This window comes from Tyto alba, unplaced genomic scaffold, assembly GCF_018691265.1.
Source record: "Tyto alba isolate M040663 unplaced genomic scaffold, T.alba_DEE_v4.0 Super-Scaffold_5, whole genome shotgun sequence".
NCBI lineage: Eukaryota > Metazoa > Chordata > Aves > Strigiformes > Tytonidae > Tyto > Tyto alba.
This window is the reverse complement of record NW_024881326.1, coordinates 8,838,006-8,863,529: the sequence shown is the minus strand read 5'-3', so window position 1 is coordinate 8,863,529 and position 25,524 is coordinate 8,838,006. Positions and strand designations below refer to the sequence as shown.

The 25,524-nt window shown below is 35.7% G+C and overlaps 1 protein-coding gene across 6 annotated transcripts in view; it reads left to right on the top strand.

Moving 5' to 3' along the window:
• The window catches only part of MTM1 (myotubularin 1), a 41,986-nt gene that overhangs the window by 5,743 nt on the left and 10,719 nt on the right, over window positions 1-25,524 (top strand). For 2 of the 6 annotated variants that reach the window (XM_042807289.1, XM_042807287.1), the window contains exons 3-11: window positions 6,819-6,890; window positions 7,874-7,946; window positions 9,480-9,574; window positions 10,588-10,698; window positions 11,626-11,727; window positions 17,370-17,453; window positions 18,707-18,856; window positions 20,690-20,878; window positions 24,442-24,627. In XM_042807289.1, the coding sequence (XP_042663223.1) occupies window positions 6,828-6,890; window positions 7,874-7,946; window positions 9,480-9,574; window positions 10,588-10,698; window positions 11,626-11,727; window positions 17,370-17,453; window positions 18,707-18,856; window positions 20,690-20,878; window positions 24,442-24,627 (1,053 nt within the window). In that variant the 5' untranslated portion in view covers window positions 6,819-6,827. Of the gene's footprint in view, window positions 1-6,768; window positions 6,891-7,873; window positions 7,947-9,459; window positions 9,575-10,587; window positions 10,699-11,625; window positions 11,728-17,369; window positions 17,454-18,706; window positions 18,857-20,689; window positions 20,879-24,441; window positions 24,628-25,524 lie in introns of those variants that run through there. The other 4 variants (XM_042807288.1, XM_042807293.1, XM_042807291.1 and 1 more) reach the window with 4 other exon arrangements.

Below are 25,524 nucleotides of genomic sequence, written 5' to 3'. Positions count from 1 at the left end.
AAACTAGATATAATGAAGACATTTTTTACAATGAAGCTGGTAAAACTGTTTTGCTTCTAAAGCCCGCCCCCCCCCCCCCCCCCCCCCCCCCGCATTGGTATCTTTCACTGTTGCAGTAAGTTTTTGTTATTTTTTTCTTATTTCCTTTGGAAATAAATATAAGCAAGTATTTCTGTGGTGTGGATTTTCTGTGTGTGTTTTGGTGATTTTCTTTTTTGCTGTTAAACTTCATCTGTTTGAAACTGGACTGCTCTGCTTTATGCTACTTATTTTTTGTAGCTTTGTTAAACTTTGGAGGCTTCTGCTACCTTATTTTTTGTTTGTTATTGATTATAGTTCCTTTGTGCTAAAATATAACTGGTTAAATGAGTGTGAAAGATGTATTTATTTCTATGGACTTGATTGCTAGGTTGTGGCAGTTTGGTCTCACTTTCTTTTTGGTTGATCGGTGCTATTTGGTTAGGGACAGCTGATGTGTGGAACACTGCCTTCATTGCTGTAAATATTTCTTGTGACTAGTATCACTGTATATCTTTATATATAATTCTAAAATTTTATAACCTTTAATGAGATGAATGGCTACTCTTGACTTCATTAGATTAAATGCTCATTTACTAGTGTTAAATATGCTGATGCTTATTTTGGTGACTCTCTTGTATGCTAACTTAGATGCTGTTGTTGGCTTGACCCTTCAGGATTGTTGTTTTTCCATGTGTATTTTTCTTTTAAAGGATTTATGTTCCTTTCTGCTTAATACTTAGTGAAATACTTTTCTTCTCCCTTCATGGTTGTCTCAGTTTAGGAATTTCTAAGACAGTAGGAAAATTAGAGTTCTCTAGTCTATATGTTATCCCTGAAGACCTATGTGTGTGTTATCTCTTCTGTGCAGTTGTGGTGCTGACAGATGTGGCTTTGTTTTTAGGACTTTGTATTTTATGCTTTTAATTTTATTATGCAGAACACAAGGCAGTATATTCATACTGCCTCTGTGGGTTGTTACTGTACCAAATAAAACTCTACACTGTGTAGCACCAGCATACCTTGTCATTATAAACATGCTTTTTCATTTGTTGCATCTTCTGTTTAAATGAGGGTGCAAGCAGCTTTTTCTATATACCCACACTAACTTACACTTATTTCTGAAACACACTGAAAAAATGTTTATTAATGTAATAATTTTTTTCTTCTCTTTGAAATAATTCCTTATCTGGTATTGATTCTAACTGTGAAAATAACTTCATTTTCATCTAGACTGGCAGATGCCTTGTAAATCTTAAATGGTTAACCTAGTGCACTGATTGCTTTCAAGTATCATATAATTGTGGACTTGTAACTGTAACTCTTTTTAGAAGTACTCTAATTGTTTTCTGAATTACTGTGACAGCAAATGAAGGGGTGTAGTACATTCTGTAACTATATTTTTAGGAGAGGCCTTGGAGATGTACAGACTTTTCATTCTTGCACAAGTCATTATCTGGAGCAGAATTATGAGAACTTTGGCATTATCCTGTATCATGGTTATCGATGTGTGACAGAAATAGGAATGCTCCTAAAAGATGTTCAGTCAAACTTTTTGTTGTTCATTTTGACCATATTGATAATCTGATCCTGGTAAAAGCAAATAATTCTCATGCTTATCCAGTTGCCTTTATATTTTTACATATATATACACACAGACACTGACTGTTTTAACTATAATATGTCACTAATGTTTTTTCATCATGTTTACTTCTTACTCAATATATTCCGTAAATGTATGGTATCTTAGAAGTTTCATTTAATCAATCTTTCCAGATTAACATTGAATATAGACTATACAAAGTTAAAAACTTCATTTTGCATTGTGTTGTCAAAGTTGCTGTTGCTCCAAATGATTGATATATGTACAAAATTGAAAGTGTTTTTTTCCAAAGCTTTAATTCAGTGATGGAGGGTCAAAACCACTAAATGTCTGGAAAGTGATGCTCACAATTTACTTGATGCAGTTTACTTGATCTCAGATGTTTGTAGTAGTAATCCTCTGGCAGATGCAGATTGTGTTGTGTTTGGGCACAAACTGGTTATTTATATGTGTAAAGATTTTAGGTTGATGCAAGCATGGCTCAGTTATACAATAGTTAAAAATTATTTGATGTGATTCTGCTGGGAAGGTGAAGACTTAAAATGACCATCAAATTGTCAAATGAGCTTTAATTTGTTCCTCTACCACTAGGCTGTTGTCAATCTAAACATGATTTGTAAGAGTCTTGGTGGTCTTTCCAAGCTGCACTTCACTCACACATCCTCTAATCTGTTGGCAGTGAAGGTCCTTAAGGACAGAGTAGTTGGTTGTTTCAGGTTTCTCAATTCTCAAAAGCTTATTTACATGTTTTATGTTTTTAGATTTTCTGTGTGGGCATATGCTGTGTCTGTCAGCATTTGTTCTTAAAGAGCAGATAGGATCCTTGAATTGTCTTAAAATCTGGCCTTCAGTACCTACCCTTTCAAATGTTGTTGTGCCACCATTCCCATGAATCCTAGGAAGCACAAGTATAAATACAATCTTCAATGAAAATACAGATCCCAAGTAGTTTAATTGTTATTGTAAGCTCATTGGAGCCTACATTTCTTGGTAGTGTTACTATTTTAAGTTCTGGTAACTCTAACAAAACTTTGTTTATTAGTTCAAGTTAAATCCAGAAAAATTGCTTTGTCTCCTTGCTAGTTTAGATTCAGGGAAGAATGCTCAACTGTTTGTAACTGCATAATATCATAAGCAAAGTTGTCCAGTTTGTTTTAAATTTGCAGAGTAATTGTACTTCTGGTCATCTGCTGACAAGCATGGGGTTTGTATGATTTTTGATTTTTGTGCAAGTATAGAAATAATACTGGGGAATAAAATGTGTTTGCAGTGGAAAACTACTTGCAAGATGTTTCCCTATGTGGAAGGACTACTGCTGCTCTGTGATAATGAGAAAGTTGTAGCTATTTTAAGACTATGATGGAGTATGTTTTTGAATTGTTCATGGCAGTATTACTTTGGGAGGTTGCCAGAAGCTGCTTCTGCAATTTGACAGAAAAAGAAATATTATAAAAGGAAATATTTCATGTTAATTTTAAATGTTTTTGAAAACTTGTTTGTTCTTTTGATATAGAGTCGTCCACTTCTTTAAGGGAGTGTCCTTGTTTGATGGGTACTTTTAAATGAGAACTTAATCTTGTCTGTTGCCTGAAGATCAAAGAAGCATAGAGTAATTCAGCTTGGAAGGCACTTCTGGAGGTTTCTAGTTCAACCCTTTGCTCAAAGCAGGATCAGACCAGTTACTCAAAGCTTTATTCGGTTGTGTCTTAAAAACCCCTGGGGGTGGAGACTCCAGCTGCCCTGGGCCTTGTTTTCACTGTTTCACTGCCTGACTGCCCTTAAGGTGCACAAGTAGGTTGTTTTTTTTTCCTTAAATCATGATGGAATCTAGTTTGTTTTGGTTTCTGTTGTGTCTTGTCCTCTCATCACTCAGTGCTTTGAGGACGTTGTCACTATCTTCTCGGTAATGACCTCAAGGGTACTGGTGGGCAGCTGTGAAGTTCCACTACAGCTGCCTCTTCTTCAAGTTGAATGATTTCCAGCTCCCTCAGCCCCTCATTACAGGGCAGGCACGCCAGGTCTTGGTCCTCTTGGTGACCCTCTGCTGAACTTGCTGCAGTTTATCAATGCCTGGATGGTAGTGGGGTCCAAAAGTGGATGCTGTTCTAAAATGCTGCCTAATGGGTGTTCGGTAATGTGAAGTTCAATTACTTGACCATAGTTTGCTTACAGAAATTAGGGAAATGTGGGTGGTTATTATGGGGTTATTAGTATTTGGGTTTTTAAAGTGTGATTGGATTTCAAAGCAAAATTTAGGTAGCATTACAAGAATTCTTCTACTTATACTGATTAAATAACTTGCATTAATTTTAGTGAAAATGTTCAGATTTTTAAAAAAATCTGACAGATAATACTTTACCTTCAATACATATTTATTCAACTTAATTAGCTCTGAATAAGTCTAATTTGCAATTAAAGTGTTGGAAATGAAACAGATTAGTTGGTTGTAATTCTATAATGAAAACTTCTATAAAAATTGAAGTTAGTGAGTTAATTCTTGCTGTAAAGTATGTTTAAAGAACTCAGTCTCTGGAGAGTTGGGGGAATTCTATACAAAGTAAACTTATATACACAGAAACATGCACACAAAGGCCTGCTGCAAGAGCTGCACAGACATTGGGTTTGTTTGAAGTGGCCTAGTGGGGAGGCAGCATGGAGGGGAGGCAAGCTCTGTCCCGCTGTGTTGTCATTCTATAAAGAGAAATTTTTCTGAGAATCTGAAAGGATCTCTGCTTATTCATTTTAATTTACACTGAGGTTTGAAAAGGTTATAGGCAGTGTTCTCAAGTCAGACGATTATTTCATGTAATGCTCCAGTTCAGCCAACACTTAGTGAATGTGGAGTGAGGAAATAATACAGAAAGCAAAAGAGGAAACAGAAGGCTTTTAGAACACTTCATACTCTTCCCTGTATGAGCAGCGGAAGTATGCTAGGATTGGAGGTAGTATTGAAAGGCATAAGGAATGTCCAAACAAGCCTTTGTTCTCATGAGCCTAGGCAGTGGGTTGGCACTGAGGTGAGGTTCCAGGATCCTGGGTGGGCTCATGTGACTTCTGCTGAAGCTTGTCTTGTCTTTCTGTGGATTCACTGGTGGAGTAGCTGTGGTTGCAAGATCAACAGCTAGCTTGGGTGTGCCTGTACCTGCTGCAGTCAAAATTTCCATTTTGCAGTGCAGATCTATTCAGGGTTGCCACATCTTTTAAAAGTCACCTTTTTAGGGCTTATTTATGCTCACTTGTCTCTCACGGTTGGTGCAGCCTTAATTTAAATTTATGTGAGCTCTAGTTAAAGGCACTTTCTATGCTGACACAGAAAAACTGGGGCTGCTGAGCTTTTGTCTCACCTGATATTTCTCAATTAAAATACGAACAAAACCCACTTCATATGGAAAACATTTTAAAACAAACTTATGAGTAAATGTACCTTTTGCTGTTATATCTGGATTTTAGAAAACTTGGGATACTATAAATTAAGGAGAGTCATCTGAACAAATATTGGATGTTTACAAATTAACATAGCAAGATAGAAAAAGTTCAATTATCTTAAGTTTTATAGTATGTAAGACGTTGCAAGGAAGCAAAAACTGAAAATATCTTCTCTTAATCTTCAGAATTTTATAGTCAAATCTTTAGTGTCCAGTGTTGCAATAGTTCTTCTGTGGAGGATAGTTTGAAAGAACAGTGATTTAATGTTGATTGCTAATAGTTTTTCATTTAAATTGTTGACACTGCACTAACACTAGGTCAGGACCCCTCTGTTGCAGTGTTTGGAGAAAGCTGAGACTACCAGACACCTAGAAAGGAAGTAACACCTCCATGTGACAGGGTCACACAGGCTCAGCGGCATTTAAAAGCCTTTTTCTTCATTTTTTAATTTAATGTGGGTTCCTTTTTTTTCTTTGTGGAGGAGTGTGTTTTTTATACTGATAAGCTCTATCACTGAATATTGCAGTTCTAAACAGTGTCAGGTTTCCTATGTTTTCTTTATAAGATATGGGAGACTTGGGCACTGTAAGGAGGTAACAAACCTGTGGAACTTCAGGTTGTGTTGTTCCACCGTCTTGCACAGACATATTCCTGTATTGTTATAGTAACTTCAAAGCATTTTGGATTTTGCGGTTTAATCTGTTGCTGTCACTTGTGTAGGACTGTCGCAGTGTCACTGTGAGCCCACTGCAGGAGCATGGGCTGGTTTGTCATGGTGTAGAGATCTGTGCAAACTTCTTCAGTGTTGAGAGGGGAGAGAAGGTGCTTATTTAAGGCTGCAAGGTTTCATTTATGGAATATAAATAAATATTGTGTGGTCTGTGATCACCTTCCCCCCCAAACAAACAAACAAAAACTCTTGATTCAAGATTGCTGTGTGATGTCACATCGGCTTGACAAAGGGTGTGTGACTAGTGAAAGGGAAGTATGATTTGGTACGAAGTTACTGTTTGAAGTTTGTGCGTTTTCCCAGGGTTTGTTCTAGAGGTCCCTTGTGCAATGTCAGGAATGATTAAGAAGATGAATCCTGTATCATGCAATTCTGTCTTTAATCAATAGTATTTAAAAAAAAAAAAAAATCCTTTTTATTTAAACATACCAAACTATTCAGATGGCTGGATACTCCCCCTTCTGGTGTGCTAACTGAAGTTTCAGTTCAGGAAATGGGGGATTGTTTTTAAATGTAGAAGTACTGTGGAACTCCTGTTTTTTTCCTTCTTTCTTTTTGTTTCTTTTTTGAACTTGAAACACTTAAGTATATGGACATGCTTGTGATTTCAAGACCTGTGCAATAATTTTATAGTTTGTTCCTGTTTTCCTAAATGAAAAGTCCTAATACAAATGTTCCAAGTAGATTGCATTTCATAATGTGTATCCTGTCGCTTAAAACAAGCACGCTAAATGTCTGTTGACTGAACTAATAATAGTGTTCAAACAGCTGAATTCCAAAATACAGCTTGAGTCAGAATATTCCTTGTAATAAGACCCAATCCCAGAGCTAGTAATGAATTTCATGTTAGATTTGGATGCTTTTAAATAGCAGCCTTCAATTACAAGGCATTGTGTAATTTTGAAAATTAATAGGAACTTACAAAACATTCTTGGAAGCTCTTGACGTCTATCTGTGGACCTCTAAAGTTTAAAATCTCTCCTTTAAATAGTAGGTAGTCTAGGAGGAAGTTTGAATCTCCAATTTCTACTTTCTCATCAGATATCAGGTATGGCTTCATCATCAACACCTAAATATAATTCAAACTCCTTGGAGAATTCCTCAAGTAAAAGGGTGAGTGTAACTTTTTTTGTGGTTTTTTTTTTTTTTTACATCAGAGATTCCAGAGTTCATAATCTTCCATATTTGGGTAGAAAAATCAGTATTTGAATTACTTTTTTCTTTATATACTTATTTTTATTGCTAAAATTCTGATGCAGTTAACTGAGCTGATTTAAATATTTTTCAGAGTGGATGAGTGGAATATTCTCTGTATCACAAGTCATGAGAGTCTTCTCAAGATCAATTCTAATATACTTACTCTTCTCCTTGCTTTCTACATTGAAATACTCTGTGGCATTCTTGAAAATTTTTGGCACTTGGCTGTAGAAAGATTCTGTACTGCAGTTGATAAATTATACCTAGTTATGTTTCACTGGCTCAGTTAAAATGTTCGTCGTTAGTGGGAAAGACATTAAAGCAATCTAAATGGCATTCTCCTCTGCTTTTTGATGCTGTGTGGCTGAAGAAAAAAATGTAACCTGTGTGCAAGAAAACTAACTAAGGTTTTATTTGGCTTTTTAAACATTTTTCCAAAAACAATGATTATTTTCTATTAATCATTCTTGAAAACTACTGAAAGTGGGAAAGTCACAAATGAGTAGGTTGTGTGTAATAGTTATAAGTTGCTTAAGTGATTCTGGCTAATTTGTGCTTCCAGGCACAGCATACTTGGAAAATTAAATGCACAAAACTTTCAGAGAACTTACAGTATAGAAATTTAATTCCAATTTAATGCAAATATAGTTAACTAGTCTTTTAGAATGAGAGTAAAACATGCTTATGTTTCAGATCTGTTCAACCTTTTTAATAGCTGCAGTTTTGGATGGTGGTGTGTATTCCTGTTTTGGTTCAGCATGTCAATTTCTACAATGGAAAAAGCTGTTCTTTCCCATGCAGAAATTACCTATAAGGTTTACTTTTTTTTTTTTTTAAATCTGGAACTTGAAGAAATTGTAAATAAAATAGAACATGCTGTTGTACTTCTCTTTCTTTAGACTCTAAAAGATGGAACTAACTGGGAACAAAATGAAGAAATACCTCGTCTGCCAGGAGAGACTAGAGTTACAGGTATGAAGCTATATAACTGCCTAATGAAATGTATGCTTAGGAGTCTGGCATATACATGTATTTTACTGGATTGTTTCATAATTTGGATTGGTTTGGGCCAAGGGCTGGTGTAAGTCATGCTAAAATTTCATTAATTTTTTTAGGTAATTGCAATAGGGACTTTTTATCACTTACCACAAGTAACTTCGGTCATTAAAATCTTGGTTTTCACACATGGCAGGTGCTCTGATACAAAGAAATTGCAAGTCAAGATGTGTCATATTGTATCTACAGACTAAGTAACACATGTCTAGTGATGAGAGCTCCTCCAAGCTTTCCAAAGTCAAGATAATTTTACATGTCATCCACTATGTATTGATTTCTTGTTGGTAGTGTGGAACCATAGCCCACATTGTGACTACCCTAAGTATAATCTTATGCTTCCTTGGCACAACATGGTATGCATGTAGCTATTATGCACTTATTACCCTTTACATACATTAATGTTGTAGCATAAGGAAGATTAATATATTGTGTACAGTGGTTTCTTGCTTGATGGAGGCTTTTCCTGGAATAGAGCCTTCTACACACAGAAGTTTGTGTTGAGGTATCAGAGTGCAACTGAAAGTGGTCTGTCTTTTATTTGTGAAGCTTCTCCTTCCCCCCTGCCCCAGGATTTGTTAGGTGGGTTTGTAAACAAGATCTGCTGAGGTGAAATTGAAGTGGTGATTCAGAGGAAGTAGTTATGTTTTTAATGAGGAAAGTTGTGGGGAAGGCATGAGGGAGAGGGTGTGATGAACGTTTGATATGATCCTTATGAAAATTGTCTGTGCTTTGAGGCAGGACACTGGAAGGAGGGTGCTTGTTGTGGAAGGCAAATAAGTAGACTGGGCTAAAGAAATGAGTGGACAGGGAGAAATACGTGGTTTGTAGTGCTTTACTTCAATCTTTAATGGCATTACTTCAGTTAAATCTTTCTTTTTTGAATGTGAGTGTTAGCATTCATTTTGTTACTGTCTTTGCTGAAACATTGCTGATGGCCCTGCTGTATTTGATTACCTCAAATTGAAATGTAATGTTTCACTTCAGGATGGTGAGTTCCCTAAACACTTTACAACTTCAACTGTGTAATTCAGTGCAGAATCGGTTACAGAGAGCTGAAAGATGTAATAGTATCAAGCACAAGAATGTATTTGTTCTGGGGTAGTGAATAGACTAGTTCAGTATTCACAGAGAGGACTTAAATCTACTCGCTGTTCTATGTCCTGCCCTCTCCTATGTAGTGCCAAGAAGGAGAACACCACGAATGTGAATAGGGAAGGCTACTGAAATCTGCTGATTTAATATGGGCGAGTTTAAGTATGTGAATCTTTCACATTTTCTTAATAATTCAAGTGGGCAGAATTCAGATTTATTACTTCGTAAATTCATTCGTCTTTCGAAGTGGCTCCTATGAGTGCAGCTCACTTTGTTTTACTGCTACTTAACTGATGCTCTCCTCAGCTCTGATTTTTTTCTTTTTGCGATCTTTAAGAAGTGCTGCATTTCTTACAGACAAGGATGTTATATATATGTGTCCATTTAATGGCCCTGTTAAAGGAAGAGTGTACATCACAAACTACAGACTGTACCTAAGAAGTGTGGAAAATGTGAGTAATATGCCACAATTTACTTCTGTGGGATGAGTTGGCTTTAAACCCCCTTCCCTTCACCCCCACTGCCTTTGATTTAGTTTGTGGCCAGTTCATTTGTTTTAGTTTTGGCACATGTATACTTGTGGAAATGCATGGGAGGCTTTTTACTTGAAATGGTCTGTAATGTTTATAATAACCATACCTTACTTGTGTAATGACTAAATAGTAATTGCCTTTGTGCCACTGAGAAATCTATATAAAATTGGAAGTTCTTTAAAGTTAAATGTGTTGTAAAAGTGTGGATTTTGCCTGGTAGAATTACAGTTTAATCAGTTACAGTGAACTGGTACCTTTATCTTTTGTCTGTTGGAGCTTTTTTGATAGCTGTTCCATTTACACTTATTCCATGATGGATCAAGGGTGGCAACTAATGATGTGCAATAGTTCTTAAAATGGCTATCAGTAAACAAAGATTTTGATTGTCCTTGCTGTTGGAAAAGAAAAACACTTTGATAATAGAACCTCACGTAGGAGGGAAGAGTAGTAGTGTGTTTGATAAGCAGCAACATGAAAGAGAATAAAATGCACTTGTTATGATTGGTTTTATTTTTTTAAATAAGGTTTTAGGACTGTTGAACTGAGATCATTCTCATTGCAGCTAACTCAACTAGTAATGTCTTTTTCATTTTGTTCTACTTTATTCTGTGTAGCTATAAAGCAGTCTTAGCAAGCAGAGACACTCAGAAGTATGTAGCAGAAAGCATCTTTTAGGGGGTTGCCACCTGTTTTTCTTTGCATACTGTTAGGCATGAAGTATTTTTGCTGCATGTTAAATTGGATGATGATCAAGGCTGTAGAGTGACTGTACAGACTTCGTAACATGTTGGGAGGGGAGATTCAATCAAATGCAGAAACGCACTTTTGCTTCCTGTATTTCATGTTTCCTTTCTACTCTAGAATGCATAAGAGCATTTTGCTTGAGTCTTCTTTTCAGATTAAACTTTTACTTAATCAAACTTTCCTTGCAGGATCCAGTTGTGGTATTGAATGTTCCGCTGGGTGTAATTTCAAGGATTGAAAAAATGGGAGGAGCTTCAAGCAGAGGAGAGAACTCTTATGGATTAGATATAACCTGTAAAGTAAGACTTTCCGGTAATTCAGTAGAAAATGAAATCTAGAGGTTCCTTTTCTCACTGCTTATCTATTTATAGGAATGAAAAAAGACATGTTCCTCAAGGCTGAATTTAAGATGACCTTTTTGGAACTGGACAGGGAAATACCTTTTGTGTAAAGGGCTGTTTAACTGTCCTCTGCATGCGAGAAGAGGAATTGGTCTTCCTTTCCAAATTACTAATCGACAAGAGGTTTTGCACAGTCATCTTGTCTTAGGGCATTATTCTCTGCATTGCTTCATTATTTCATTTGTACTAAAAGTAATTTTTAGTAAATCTTTGAAGAACACCTCAAACGGGGCTTTTGTAAGCTGCAGGAGCAATGAGAAGCTTATGTAACAGCTATCTCTGTTTCTTTAGTCTCACAGAAAAAACATGTTTCCATGAAAAAATATGGTCATAGGGGAGTTCCCAGTGGATAATTCAGGATCCTTTATTTGTCTCATTAATGGAGTATGTATACACATTTGATTCTTAGTAGTTAATGAGCAGATTGCTTACTTTTGACATTAGTGATGAGAAAATAGCTAGAGACAATGTAGTCTAGACAGATTGTTGGCAATTTTCATTTTGAAAACATAGAGTAGCTCTCATCCTGCAAACATTCAATAGCCCATGAGACTTTTTAGTGAATCAGTGAATCAGATACCGTCATATCTGATGGCTTTATGCCAAAGCAGTGTTTGCACCACACAATGTGGTACTGCTTTATTTGTAGAATTGTTATGCTCTATTCTATTTTATGGGATAAGAAATAAAACTGAACATTCACAATGGTTTGAGGTGTGTTGCAAGCAGATTCTAAATCATATTTAGTGTATATATAACACTTGTACATAAGATGAAAGTATCTTACTGCTTTGGTTCACTCAAAAGATAATGCTTTTGTTTTAGGATATGAGAAATTTAAGGTTTGCATTAAAACAAGAAGGACACAGTAGAAGAGATATATTCGAAGTCCTCACAAAATACGCTTTTCCCCAGTCACATAACTTGGTAAGTTACATTGTTTACACTATTGAGTTGTCTTAATGCAGAGTTCTTTCCAGTTAACTTTAACTGTTTTGCCTACTAATGGACATCATGGCTGCTTAAAAAGAATAGCCACAGAATCTGGTGTCAGCATAAAGAGAGTTAATGTTTTTATTTTGTACATTTACAACACTTACATCTACGTATTTGTAAAATTATGGATGCTATATGCTGTACTTCAGGTAAGCTACTGAGCACCTCTGATCGGTACAGATTTCATTGCTTAAAGACTGCAAATTATCCTCCCTAATGAGGAAATATAGTAGTACATGCCTTGATTTCTTGAAAATGTTAAACTATTGGGCAGTCTCCAAGGCAATGATAAATATGAATCGCCAAGAGTTTTAATTCAGGAGAAGACGACATGGTAAGACAACACTTGTTTTATTGATGACACTGATGAAAAATAGGCAGCAGTAATGAATTTACATGGATTTACTTAGGATAAAAAAAAAGGTCTTATGGAAGGAACTGAGCGACAGTGATGTTAACTAACCATTGTCTTCTGTTTCTTCACTGAAATCTGTGTACTGTGCTTGGTGGATCACTTTGACATCTCTTTACTAAATGCGTTATTTTGTCTTATAAAATTCAGTTTACATTTTATCAGGGTGCTTTCATTTAGGATAATTGTATAAGAGCTCTCTTCCCAAAATGTTGGAGGGTTGTGCTATGAATTAAGAACTTTGTTCAGACAATTGTTGTGTATATGAGGCTGCAGCAAGAATCTTTTTTCCTCCTCCAAAAGCACATGTCAATCAATAGTTTATACTATATAAACATTTAATCTTTAAAACTTTTTTGCAGGAATTTTGCATTCGGTATGCAGTTTGTGGAAAGAAAGCATAAGGAAAAAAAAAAAAGCTTTTTTTAAAATGTCAGATTTTTATCTGACATTTTTTCTGTAATGAGACCATAACCTTAGAGATGATCCGAAACAAGAACTTTTAGAGTTGCCTTGCTTCTGTTTTCTTCATGCTATACCATTCTTGGACACATGGATGGTAAATACAGCCCCAGATATGATTTCTGAGGGAAGCGCACTTACTCTTTTCAAGATTTTTCTCCATCATCATCCCAACAGCAGTGTTTGAGAGCCTGTAATAAATCACAGGTCTCTTCACAACTGTTCATCAGTGTCTCAGTGTTGTCCTATGTGCCTACTTCCAGAAGCTAATTCTTGTCTCTCTCCAATTTGAGCATAGATGGGGTTCAGATCTCCTTGAATCAATAACATAATGTAAAAGCTGATAGCTTATCTGACTGACAGCTTAGTTGATATAGAACAAACAACTGCTATCCATAATCCTCTGTTGCATTTGCAAATGTGCTAACTGAAATAAAGTTGTTGCTGAAAGTTTTGTTTGCTGAAAAAAAAAAAACCAAAACAAACAACAAAAAATACCAAAAAACACCACCACCACCACCCCCCCCCCCCCAATTAAATGTTTGTAGTACCCCACAAAAGATGAGATAATTTAGTCTCTGTTTAGTTTCTGCATAGCAGCTGCTTCACTTCCTGTTTTTATCTTGAAACTACACGTCATCATTTGTATAAGATTATTCGCCACCATAATACCTGTATGATACATACTTACTTCTAACCTAGATAGCTCTGTGGGAATGTCAGTTTTGATGAGAGACACTGCTAGTCATGCTGTCTAACCTCTTCTACTCCTGATGTAGCTAGTTATCCTGGTAATTTTTAATGTCTGAGAGTCAGATGATACCAGTGTTGCTGTTGGATTTACAAAGATGATTTTAGATGTCAGTGAGGCCTGGCATAGTTGCCTATCTGATGGAGGACTTGATTTTGCAGAAAACATCTTGATTTGAGGCTTCGTTCTAAATGACTTATGTCGGTCTCAGTGCAATAACGGTGTAAGGTTACCATATTTGCAAATGATCAGAAGTTAATTACGTAAATACTACAATGTCTGATCTTAGTTTTTAGAGGAACAGGTAAAATGTAACTGGTTGAGTTGAGTAATAACATATTAAAGGCAAAGATAATGGTATATTTTTAAACATAATAAGAATCTGACAGTCTTCACTGAGTAAAAACTTATTGATTTATAATACATGAAAAGCATAAACCAGTAAGTAAGAAATGGAAAACCCAACTTCCTTTCTTTGCATGTGTGTAACACCTTCTTGTTCTAGTTTTGCTGCTTTCTTCTTTTGTAATGCATAAAGATTAGTCAAATACTTAATAAATTGTATATATGCTATATGCTCATGTACAAGTAGAACATGTATTTATGTACTGTGATTCCATAAATAGAGTAAATATATAACTATTTGTAAATAGACTGCTTGCCAAACTGTATTGTCAGATTGCAGCTGCTCTCTCCTTTATCTCACAGAATTACATTGTGTTGTGAGCAACCAGTGTATCACATATTATTTTTGTGTGCAAAACAGTAATGATAAATTGAATGTTGAAGGCAAGCACTTAGCCTGTAGGAGGACTGGAAAAGAGACTGTTGAAATTGCAGGTTAGCACCTACAAGAAAGTAAACAGAATTATTTGCATAGTGAGGCATAAAAAGTAGCTTACCAAAAATACTATAAGATTTGAAAGCCTTTTGTAAAGTGAAGTAGTAGCCTTCTGCTTCAAGTCAAGCAGTAGTCTACTGCTTTTAGACTATGGATGTGCAATGAAATCCCTGCTTCTGTTCTATGCCAAGAGACTTTAATTTGATTTTGCAAAAATCTTAACGGGTATATTCTAAGTCTTACTTATTTTTACCAAATAAAGTTCAAGCCATCTTCACAGAGTATTTCAAGACTTGAAATAGAAGGTCTGAAGTGAAAGACTGTTGAGGATGGTGGGGGCAGGGTTCAGAGCTTTAATCCTTTTTGTACAATGAGTAAGACTTCCAGTAGTATCCGGATTAACTGCACTGTCTGTACACAATGTGCACACATAAATGTATGTATATAAATTTTTGTTATAGTTTAATCAACTCTTGCAGAAGAAAAGTAATTTTTGGTTTTCAGGTTTTTAGATGCTGTTCATTTTCAAATACTGTTCTTGTTGGAGTATACTTCAGGAGTTTTCTCCTAATTGCTCATATAAAAATCTAAGTCTATACTTTGCTCCATATGTCTTTGCATTTTTTTTTTTCTCCTGAGCAATATAGCAAGAATTTGCATTACCTGCAATGTTAACAGAACTAATGAAGCTTATTTGTCAACTTTAATAGTTGTGGGTTTTGCAACTGAAAGCTTTTGTAGCAGATATGGTAAAGCTGCTGTAGCTAAGTGTTTTAAATGAAACATGCTGCACATAGTAGGATGTTGTTCTTTCAGAAAGGATTCTGTCTATCCCCTACTCATGCACAGTAAATCTAACTCTGGATTTTAAAAGGTGAAAAAAAATACACTTTTCGATCTGATTTCTTGTAGATTATTTTGTGGGTGACATGAGCAGCATAGCTGCTGTTTCTTTATTTCTAGTTCGGAGCAGCACCTTTATTTTTATCAATAAAATCTTCTATGTGACAGCTATCACAGTGCACTTTAATAAACTCATGTATTTTACTGATCAGGGTTTAAGCTGGGTAATTTCAAAGTTCTCACCAGGAATCTTGAAGTAAGTAGCAATTTAAGTAACATATTCCTGCCTTTGAGATATCTTTTAAATGATCTGAGAAGATTCCAGTGTTTCTGTTTCCTACAGTTATAACATTCTCCTTTGTCTCTAGTTCCTTGGTGAATTCTTAGCATAGTTGCTCTTTGGGATATAACAAATTCCTTTGGGGAGGAGGGGATGATTCTTGTGTGTAGCTATTTATTAGCAGTTCAGCAAACTAGTTGCATCTACTGCTTTAGATAGTAATATTGCTGTTTTGCTGTATTCCTAGTTTGCAATTAAGACAACCTTTTTCAGTTTTTGTTTAACTTCTGATACTTGCATCTAATTCTAGTGGAATGTTTTTCTTCTGATACAGTTGATATCTACCTCTTCCCTTTTTCTTCATCTCTCCCTCGATCCCACTTGATAGTAGTTTACTTAGTCAAAAGAATCCATAGTTTACTTACACTGAAGGCCCACCCCTTTAAAAATGGTGAAGACATTCAGAAAGCACAACTTGAGAATGCATTGTTTATTTATGGAAACTTGCCAATGAATGTACTTGCTCTAAAATACTGATTTAATTTAAAATTCCAGTTTGTGAAACTAGTGGGATAAAGTATCTTGTGTGAGCAGTAGCGTCCTTTTAAAATTCTGAATTGAAATACATGAAGAAAAAGCCCCTCCTTTTGGAGGGATCCAGTTTCATTTTTTTATTAGAGCTGTTTACTGTTTAAATCACTGTAACGTATTAGGCTAAACAGAATTGCCTTGAGCTGTTAGGTTTTGCCTTCATAACATCTAAAGAAACCTCTGTCTGGGCCTATGGTGCACTTAGGAAGCATTTTCTTGCCTCTGTAGACAACATGGCACCATAGAACCACGATTTCTTTCTCTTGCTTGCCAGATTTTCTGCATTTCTGCTTAGTTCAGGTCTATGCCTGTGAAAATGATGTAGATTTGGGATGTTCAGTTTAGCATTCAATTTCTTCTTCTAATGTCTTTGAATAGCTAGGAGACTTTCAGCTTTTTTGTTACAAGAGCTGTGGTGGGCTCTTGAATGCTTTCTGCTCTGACTGCTGTTGCTCAAGTCAGCTTAGGACAACACATTCTCTTATGCATTTTCTTTTTTTTTGAAACAACTTAGTTTCATCCTCCTTTTGGCACCTGAAGAATTTATAAGCCACCAAAATCAATTTTCTCAGTGAAGGAGATCCTTAAAATAAGCATTACTTTTGCTTTCATCATAAACTGTAAAAACAAACCAAGGAAAAAAGAGGTTAGTTATGTAATACAGCCCACTTGGAATTTGTGGAAAGGAGAAGAAAGCTAAAAGGTATGAGGAAGTTGTCAGAATCTTGGGTGAGGATGCTGTGTTGTATGAATGAGTCATGAAAGTGAGCAACAAAAGGAGAGCAGTAGATAGTGTAACCTGCTAACAACATACTTTGTTTCATTTTCAGTAACAACTTTTTAATTTTCATGGAGTTCTACAGTAAACTGGTTATCTGTTAGCAAGGATCAATTGGGGAAGGAATGAAGAAAGAAGGCTGCTTCCTAGTGAAAATGAATATCACTTAAAGCCCTTTTACACTTCCAATTTAGCATCTAATACTTTATGTAGTAATTGAAGCTGTACCTATTGAGAAATTTTGGTGAGAAGACAGTAGTTTATTTGATGAGGATGTGAAATATGGGAAATAAACTGACAAACGATTTTAAAATATTTCAACTTCCTGATAGTAAAAAAATCGAACAGTTTGACTTGTAATTTTTATTATTTTGTCACTTCTTGTTTTAACAATTGTCACACTTTCATTATTTCATTAGCAGATCTGTATTGTTTGTTACTACTTGCTCTTTGCTTTACAGTCTTACAAATATCAGATTTAAATGGAGAGAATGGGGCTGGCATAGAAAAGTCAGTCCTATTTTGTTGGCGGGCATTAGGGTATAACTGATGAGCCCTCATATTTGCCATTTTCAGTCAGAATTTGGTGTGATAAGCTTCTTTTATATCCTACAGCTTTTTTTTGCATTTGCAAATGAAGAAAAATTTTCTGAAAATGGATGGATGGTGTACAATCCAATGTCTGAATACAGGAGACAAGTGAGTTATTAACGTTACAGTTGCCTGGCGCTTTCATATCTGACAACTTTACATAGAGGAATTATTGTTTGTACATTTACCAGCTCTTTTTGTGGGGGGAGTAAGAATGGGAGAAGATGGAAAGAAAACTTGGAAAAAAAGTAAAGAAAAGAAATAAAACACTGGAACATTTTAAAAAAATTAGAATGTCACAGGAAGGTAGTCTTTGCTCTTTCAAGGAAGTTATTGATTAACTCTTACAATGTGCCACTGTTAAGTGAGCAGGGGGCAAGGAGAATGTGCCAAATATGTAACTGCAGTGTCCTAAATATAGATTTGATTTGGTCTTTGATTTGTTATACTTCTTCCTCAAGTGAAGGGGAAAAAAAAAAAAGGCATCTTATTTTAGAAACAGCATTGCTTTACAGAAGTTATTTATATGTCTATCAGTAGTCTACCTTGCTCTTTAGGTGATTTTAGAAAAATGTCAGTGAAAGAGGGTGACAGATTTAATTTTAAAATGTCTTTTAGACAATTTATTTTTGCTTTAAATATGACTTGTTTTGTTTTGTTTTTTTAAATTAAATAGTAAGCAATAAGGACTTCCTTAGGTATTTTTTTTTTCATCTGTAGTTTTTTGGTTCAAAGTTTAGAGGCCTAAGACACAAAGAAGGTAAAATACAAACACCCACGCAGACCCTGCTGTGCGTGTATGGAGGGCTTATCAGTCTTTCTCAACTTCCTAGCTGCTGTTTCTCAAATGCCTTACTGAGCAGACAACAACTAAAAGTTGTTGTTTCTCAGTAAGAAAGCTACCCTGAATCTTATTTTTAACCTGAAGGTAGTATCCAGGCTACAGGGAAGAAAGGTTATCATGAGACTTCTTCCCTCTGTCTTCTCATGACCATAGTCTCTTTTCAGGAGGTAAAATGAAAGGCAGAGCTTTAAGAGAGGAGAGAAGGCAATTTTCTTACCTCAATCCCACAATTAAATACATCTACTAGTTTTATTAATTGTTTTGAAACTTGTTGTAAGAATAGAATTGTGTACATAAGAGTATGTGAGATAACTATGCAGTTGTTTGAGGCTACGAATCCTTTAGCAATGAGCTGGTTTGTGTGGTCTCATAATCTTCTATTGTTTTGAAACAGTACTGTAGTTATGTTAAATTGGTAGGTTGTTGCCACCATGTGGCCATGATGTCATGTAAAATTCAAGAGCAGAATTATTTATACGGCAAAGGTACATTAAAAAATCTTTGTGTTACATTCTAGGGACTGCCTAATGAACGGTGGAGAGTGACTTTTATTAATGAACATTATGGACTGTGTGACACATATCCATCGCTCTTAGTAGTGCCATATAATGCAACAGATGATGATCTCAAGAAAGTTGCTGCCTTCAGGTCCCGAAATAGAATCCCAGTGAGTATTATGTGATGAAAGTTACTTTATAGTGTAGCTAGTTTTAAATATGCATCCAGACAACTTTTTGCTGAGCACGACACAGAGGATGCTTTTTTTTTTGGAAATGCTTACAGCAAAATAGCTTTGATTGGCTGGCATTTTTCACTGCTTGAAACATCTTGGCCAAGCCACACTTCCATTTTTTTCCCCACAAAACCCATCCATTCCAACTTTGTTGGTTTTAACTTGACTTTTGTAGCAACAACTGCCAGCATTGCAGATTTCATTTTCTTAATGAAGTATGAGCCTAGACTGCATCTGTACTACTTGGACTACTGTTGGATGCACATAAAAAGTGATAGCAAATATTATCCTCCCATAAACAAACTGCATGACATTTAAACATAGCTCCATTGGTCAGTCCTAAAATAGGACCTCATGCACAGTCTCTGTAGTGAATTCCTGGGCTTTTTAGTCCTTTAAATTGGGCTGTGGAATTTAAGATAAACTCTTTTGACTTTTGGGGTATATTTCTGTAAATAAAATTCTTTGAGGTAAGAAAACTTTTATGTATCAGCTCTTGACAGCACTATAGAAAATATTAATTTCTATCACAATACAATCTGTTTAATATACAATTTGGTAAACTCAGAAGAGATGCCAGATTCTTAGTATCAGAAAGCTGCCTTGAATTTCCGTTAATTTCAAACATGAGAAACATGAGTATGATAAATATTTTAGATGTGGTATTTACTGACAGGCTAGGCCTAGCCCTATAATTATAAATTTACTATATATATACAATATATATATAAATTATACAATATGTATAAAATATACATGTGAAATATACAGTGTGTGCATATAGTTCTTACAACCTAGCTGTATCTTCTCCGTCATGTCAGAATTCACGACAGGGCTTTTGTATGCCTGTACAGTGAGAGTCATTTCCTTGGTAATAGTAATTTTGTTCTTGTCAGGAAATAACCAGTCATACTCACCTGCACACACACTGACAGATCTTGTTTCTAGATATACAACTAAAGGTTCTATTTCAGGAGTGAATACTTTCTGAGGATTTTTTTTTTTTTAATTCTGATGTTCTTTCATTCTGTAACCCACAACTTTCAGACTGAGTGAAAATACTGTTTCTTAATATTCTTCGTGATGAAGTTAGAGTTTTTTGCCTGCTTCTTGGGATGCTTATCTTTAATCTCTTGCACTGCAGTCTGTTCCCTGGGCAGCTCACTAGCTCTTGTTTGTGGCAAGTCCCCTCTGGCTCAGAACGATAGAGGAAGCATGCACTTTGCTCCAGTGCCTCCTCTTTGTAAGGAGGGTTGAGGTACAAAATGTACTTTAAAGAGAAGGGGAAATGTTTGAGATACTGCAGAAAGGTTGAACTTTCCTTCCTTATCCAAAAAAAGGGGAAAAGTTGTTCTGTAGAATTGGAGCATCTAAGTCACTGTTTCTACAATGAGTTCATTCTTCTGAATTGTTTCTTAGTTTCAGCAGGCATTGCTATGCTTGTTTCCAGTTTGCTTTTCAGAATTATTTGTGCAACCTAAGACTTGTAGGAAAATTTTTAAATATGGGTAAGTTTCATTTCAGTAAGAGTTAAATAAGTAAGAGAATTAACTATTTTTATTATTATTATTGTTGTTGTTATTGTTGTTGTTGTTATTATTTGTTATGAGACTAAAGTGGAAGCAGTTGAGATGTCTGGGGATTATCTCTTGAAGAAATAAAAATTGTTAATTTTCATATTACTTTAAAGAATGTAATTTTAAAATGTAAGTTATGATTTTTTTAATAGAATTTTTTTTCTTCTAATATGTTTTGACATGTGACTAGGTTCTGTCATGGATTCATCCAGAGACTCAAGCTGTTATTATGCGCTGCAGTCAACCCCTTGTTGGAATGAGTGGCAAACGGAATAAAGATGATGAAAGATATCTTGATATCATCAGGGAGGCTAATGGGCAAATCACAAAACTGACCATCTACGATGCTAGGCCCAATGTCAATGCAGTTGCAAACAAGGTAAACAGATGCTTAGTAGTCTTATTTGTGAAGGGGAGCGGGCAGGAAACTTAGTTTAAAGTTTTTTGTGAGGAGGTTTCTGGGAACAGTAGTAATCCTAATGTAGATAAATTTACATAATCAAATACATATTTACATAATCAAATACTGAGACTCAAGGCCATGAAAGGACATGAATGCCTAAAGTAGGTCATAAGCAGGGTTTCAGGGCCATATGTGGATTTCCAGACACATTTTACCTTGTCTGTTATCAGTCAAGCACAGATCTTAGCAAGGGACTGATATCAGATGTGACTACACTCTGCTCTGTGAGGTAGAGTGCTTGTAGGCTGAGCTGTAGAACATGTCCTCTGTTGGAATGACATGCTATTTCTGTGCAAGCCGCAGCTCAGCTTCGTATCCTCTGGGAAAGGCTGTGTGCATAAAACCAAGCCCACTGATAGGCGTCCTTTGTTCCTAACCATTACATGAACCATTTCAGATGTACCCAGACATCCAGCAAATAAAGAGAAAGTGATGAATAAGTTAACTTGGGGGTTGGCACTCTAAGCAGCAGTATGGGTATAATCTTGGATACCTAGATACTTATTTTTCCATAGGTGCCTGTAGTTGGTAAATGCAGTAACGGAAGTAGTGTTTCCATCTGATGAAGTGACCATTTCTTCACTAATCTGAGATCAAAGCCTAAATGCATTTAGAATCATAGAACAGCCCAGGTTGGAAGGGACCTAGAAAGATCATCTGGCCCACCCTTCCAAGAAGAAAAGATGTCCCTGGGCCTCGATTTCCCTTCTGTCTCCCCTCAACTCTGGTGAGGACTGGATTGTTCAGTAACACTCAGAAAATGCCAGTCACAGTGTCAGTGTTGTATTTGGCATAGAGCACAGCAGACATGGATGTGCTCCATGTTTATATGAAAAGCCTATCTAAGGAGAGGTGGTGAAGGACACAAGTTTAATGCTTTCTTCGTATGAGAATGTACTAACTTCGCTCCCTCTGCCTAGGATAGTCCCTTACCTGCTGAACTTCAAGCACAAATGAAGTGGCCATGCTCTTCAGTACTTCCTAGTGAAGCTGTGTGTCTGTACAGCAAAGAGCATGAGAGATGAGCTCGAGGGTTTGAGATCTTAGTGAAACGACGAGTGTGCTTATCTGGGAGAGAAGGAATTCTAGCTTCTGAATAGTTTTTTGGCACAAAATGAACACTAATTTAGTGGAATGTGTATTCTTCAATGTTTGTGCTGAAAGGAATATGAAATAGTAAAACTTATTGGCCTCTAGGAGCTTTATATGTAACAAATGTGAGGTTGCTTCAGAATTCAAGAGGGACTATAATATTAGTGTTTTGCTCTCTGCAACTTAAATTCATGCATCTGTACCTTTATAGTCCTCTTCTCTATTATACAGAGCATAATTTATTAAGCAAGAAATAAGACTTTTTTCTATAGCACACATTCTTTCAGAGACTCTATCCTAGGGGCTGTTCTGCTACATTTTAATCTGATGGTTTGTACTTTGAGGGTCTGCCTCAATTGCTTGCATTTTACTCTACAAACTGCATTATCCTCTACACACTGAATTTTTATGGGTGAATAAAATGTGGAACAAATGTCAATTCTTACATTAACTTAAATTTTTTCCCCAGTTCTTGAACACACTCAAATTTTACCCCATTGGTTTCAAAGATGTATTATGGCCAAATTGTATACACGTGTACTTACAGATGTATGAAGCACAGTTTTCAGCTTTTTAAAGTGGTCTATGTATTTCACCCATGTGTTTTAATTAACTCCTGATATATCTAAATATGAAATACTCAAATCATAGCAGTAAAAGCAGTAGGGTGCATTTCTGGGTCCAAGGGACAATACAGAGTGGAAGCCAGTGTTCATCAGCACTGAAAAAAGTTTTCTTGAACAGCTGTGAAGATTAGTATAAGCAAAATCTTGGGCTACACTACTCAGGCATTCCGGTGTTTTTGTACATAGGTCAAGACCACACAGTCAGTAGGAGTTGCAGCAGCCCTGATGCTAAAATTACAATCATTCCTCATCAGGACTTCATAATACTCAAATGAAAGAGAAAAATACAATCATTACTTTTTAGTGCACAGCCTGGCAGCTCTGAGAATACCCCCCACATCTGAGGAAGAAGACAGCATACTGTGCTACTATATAGAAATGGAGGTAGTACTAATGGGGAAAGGCTATATCATACTTTAGGTTGTTGTCTGATGTGTAGTTGGTGGCTGTAATGGCTTATAAAGGCAGAATTTATTTATCACAATTCATGGCATGGCATGTTTTTGCTGTCTGCAGGAAATGCTGTGATTTTGCAGCTATCTTTGGAAAACCTCCTCAGTGGTACAGTGTCCAAAAGTATGTGTGGTTTTTCCACTTCCTTTTGTGACCAGGCACATCCTCTGCTGTGGTGGTGATTAAATTACACCACAAGGAGAATAGACTTCCTACTTATGGGGCTCTTTAATTTCTTAACGATCTAAAAACATGTTTAGTCTTCAGCAATAAAATTTAGTGTTAGAAAAGTTACTTTAAAGTAAACTTTGTTATTACTAATTTACTTCTTAGAGGCAGAATCTTAAGAAATCTAAGATTCTTGAATGAAACATAGCTTATTCTTAGCTGAACTCTTAAGTTTAATTTTACTGGTCCAAACATTTTATCATTTTTATCTATGTCAGTATCAGTTCAATTTTAGTAGTAAATAACTAGGCAGTTTAAACACAGGAAGGATTATTTTTTTTTTTACTTGCTCTCTTGAGTTAGTGTTATAAAGAAACAGACAAATCCTTTTGACTGAATTTTTTTCTAATTGATACAGAAACAAGGAAATGAGCGATTTTATTCCCTGGAAGTGGTGATCTAGTATGTTAGGAGTAATTGCTGTTTTGTGTGATGTACATTATGTTTTAATTTAGCCTTAATAGTTTGCCTGGGAAGTAAGTTGATTTCTTTTGTATTCAGAATCATGAGTTTGTTTAATCCTTGGTGGGAAAAGTGAACATAAATGGAGAAAGTAATATCGACATTGTAATGTCAGTCGGTCAATGAAAAGTTGTTTCCACCATGAATCTCAAAAGTAATGAGGAAGGTACAAATGTCTTTTTATTCTCAAAGCAGTCTGAGTCCTGACTGTGATGTGATGCTGGCCCACTGTCATTTACCTAGCTAGTTCAATCCTCTTCGAAGGTCTCCAGGCCCAACAGTACAACCAACCATTTAGTGTTAATCTAAAATAATTAATTTTCCCTTGAGGTTTTGAAAGGAACTAAGCTCACTGGAGCAACTTGAATGTCTTTCTGGCCACGTGCTGTGCTTAATACACTTTGTCCTTCTAGACAAAGGAAAGCCCCCAAGTATTCTTCTCTAGCATTTGCCCCTCCAAAGCTTGTATCTGAGACTGATGCTTTAAACAAACAACTGAATGTATTGCTCAACTACAAAATGAAGTATAAATAAAATTTAGTCCCTTCTTGCTCTGTTGAAAAGCTGCTACAATAGTGTATATATGACTAAAGCTAATTTTAGATCTCTTGTTTATAGGCGACTGGGGGAGGATATGAAGGTGAAGATGCATATCCCAATGCCGAACTTTTCTTCTTGGACATTCATAATATTCATGTCATGCGGGAATCTTTGAAGAAATTGAAGGACATTGTTTATCCTAATGTGGAAGAATCACACTGGTTGTCGAGTCTGGAATCAACCCACTGGTTGGAACATATAAAGGTAACTTTTTGCTGTTTGTTAGAAATAACTTTTGTCCAAATCTGTTGTATCAGACTTGGTTTCTTTGCTAAACTTTGAGATAGTCCTGATATGAAACGCATCAAACTACTTGAACTACAAAAACAGCATCACTGAGTGTTGGCTTTTTGCCAGCTCGTCTTAGAGTGTTATGAGATATCATTACTAAGCAACAGGAAATTCAACTTTTATTGTCTGCCTCAAGTCAAATGTCAGTCTTTAACAGAGGAATGCATTGTTAGTCTGATTGTCTTTACATGTGTGAGAACTGATTTATTTTGATTTCTAGAAGAACAGATCTATGGGTAACTGTCATTGTATAGGATTAGTAGTTACTTTAGTTGTCAGTATGTATATGACTTTTTTTGTGAATTATGGTTTTGTAAACAAATCTTGTAATTTTCATCTTCTAGCACAAATAAAATACTTAAACTGGTAATTTACCAGTGTTCTTACTAATCGACCTTTGAACCTTTTGTCTCAAGCACAACTGTGCAAAAGTATTTAGAGTTATTATGTAATGAATCTTAATAAAATTTTAATTTTAAGTTAATATTTTGAAAATAAGCATATTGAAAGGGTACAAGTTCCTTTTTTCTAACAGCAGGGATATTTCAGTAATTTAGTTCAAAGAAAGGAGCCAAATGCAATACAGAATTTTTAGAGAATATATCCTATGGTAAATCCTCTCTTTCTTTGAAAAAGAAGCTTACGTTCTTTGGTTTATCAAGATTACTGTTTTCTGCCCTATTTTTTCAGAATTTGCTGTGAGATGAATTAGATCTTACTAAGGGATTAGGGAACCAATCTGTTTCTCTATTTTTATACAATAAATTTACCTGATCTCCTAGAAAATTATTTTCCAATTAACTACACCCT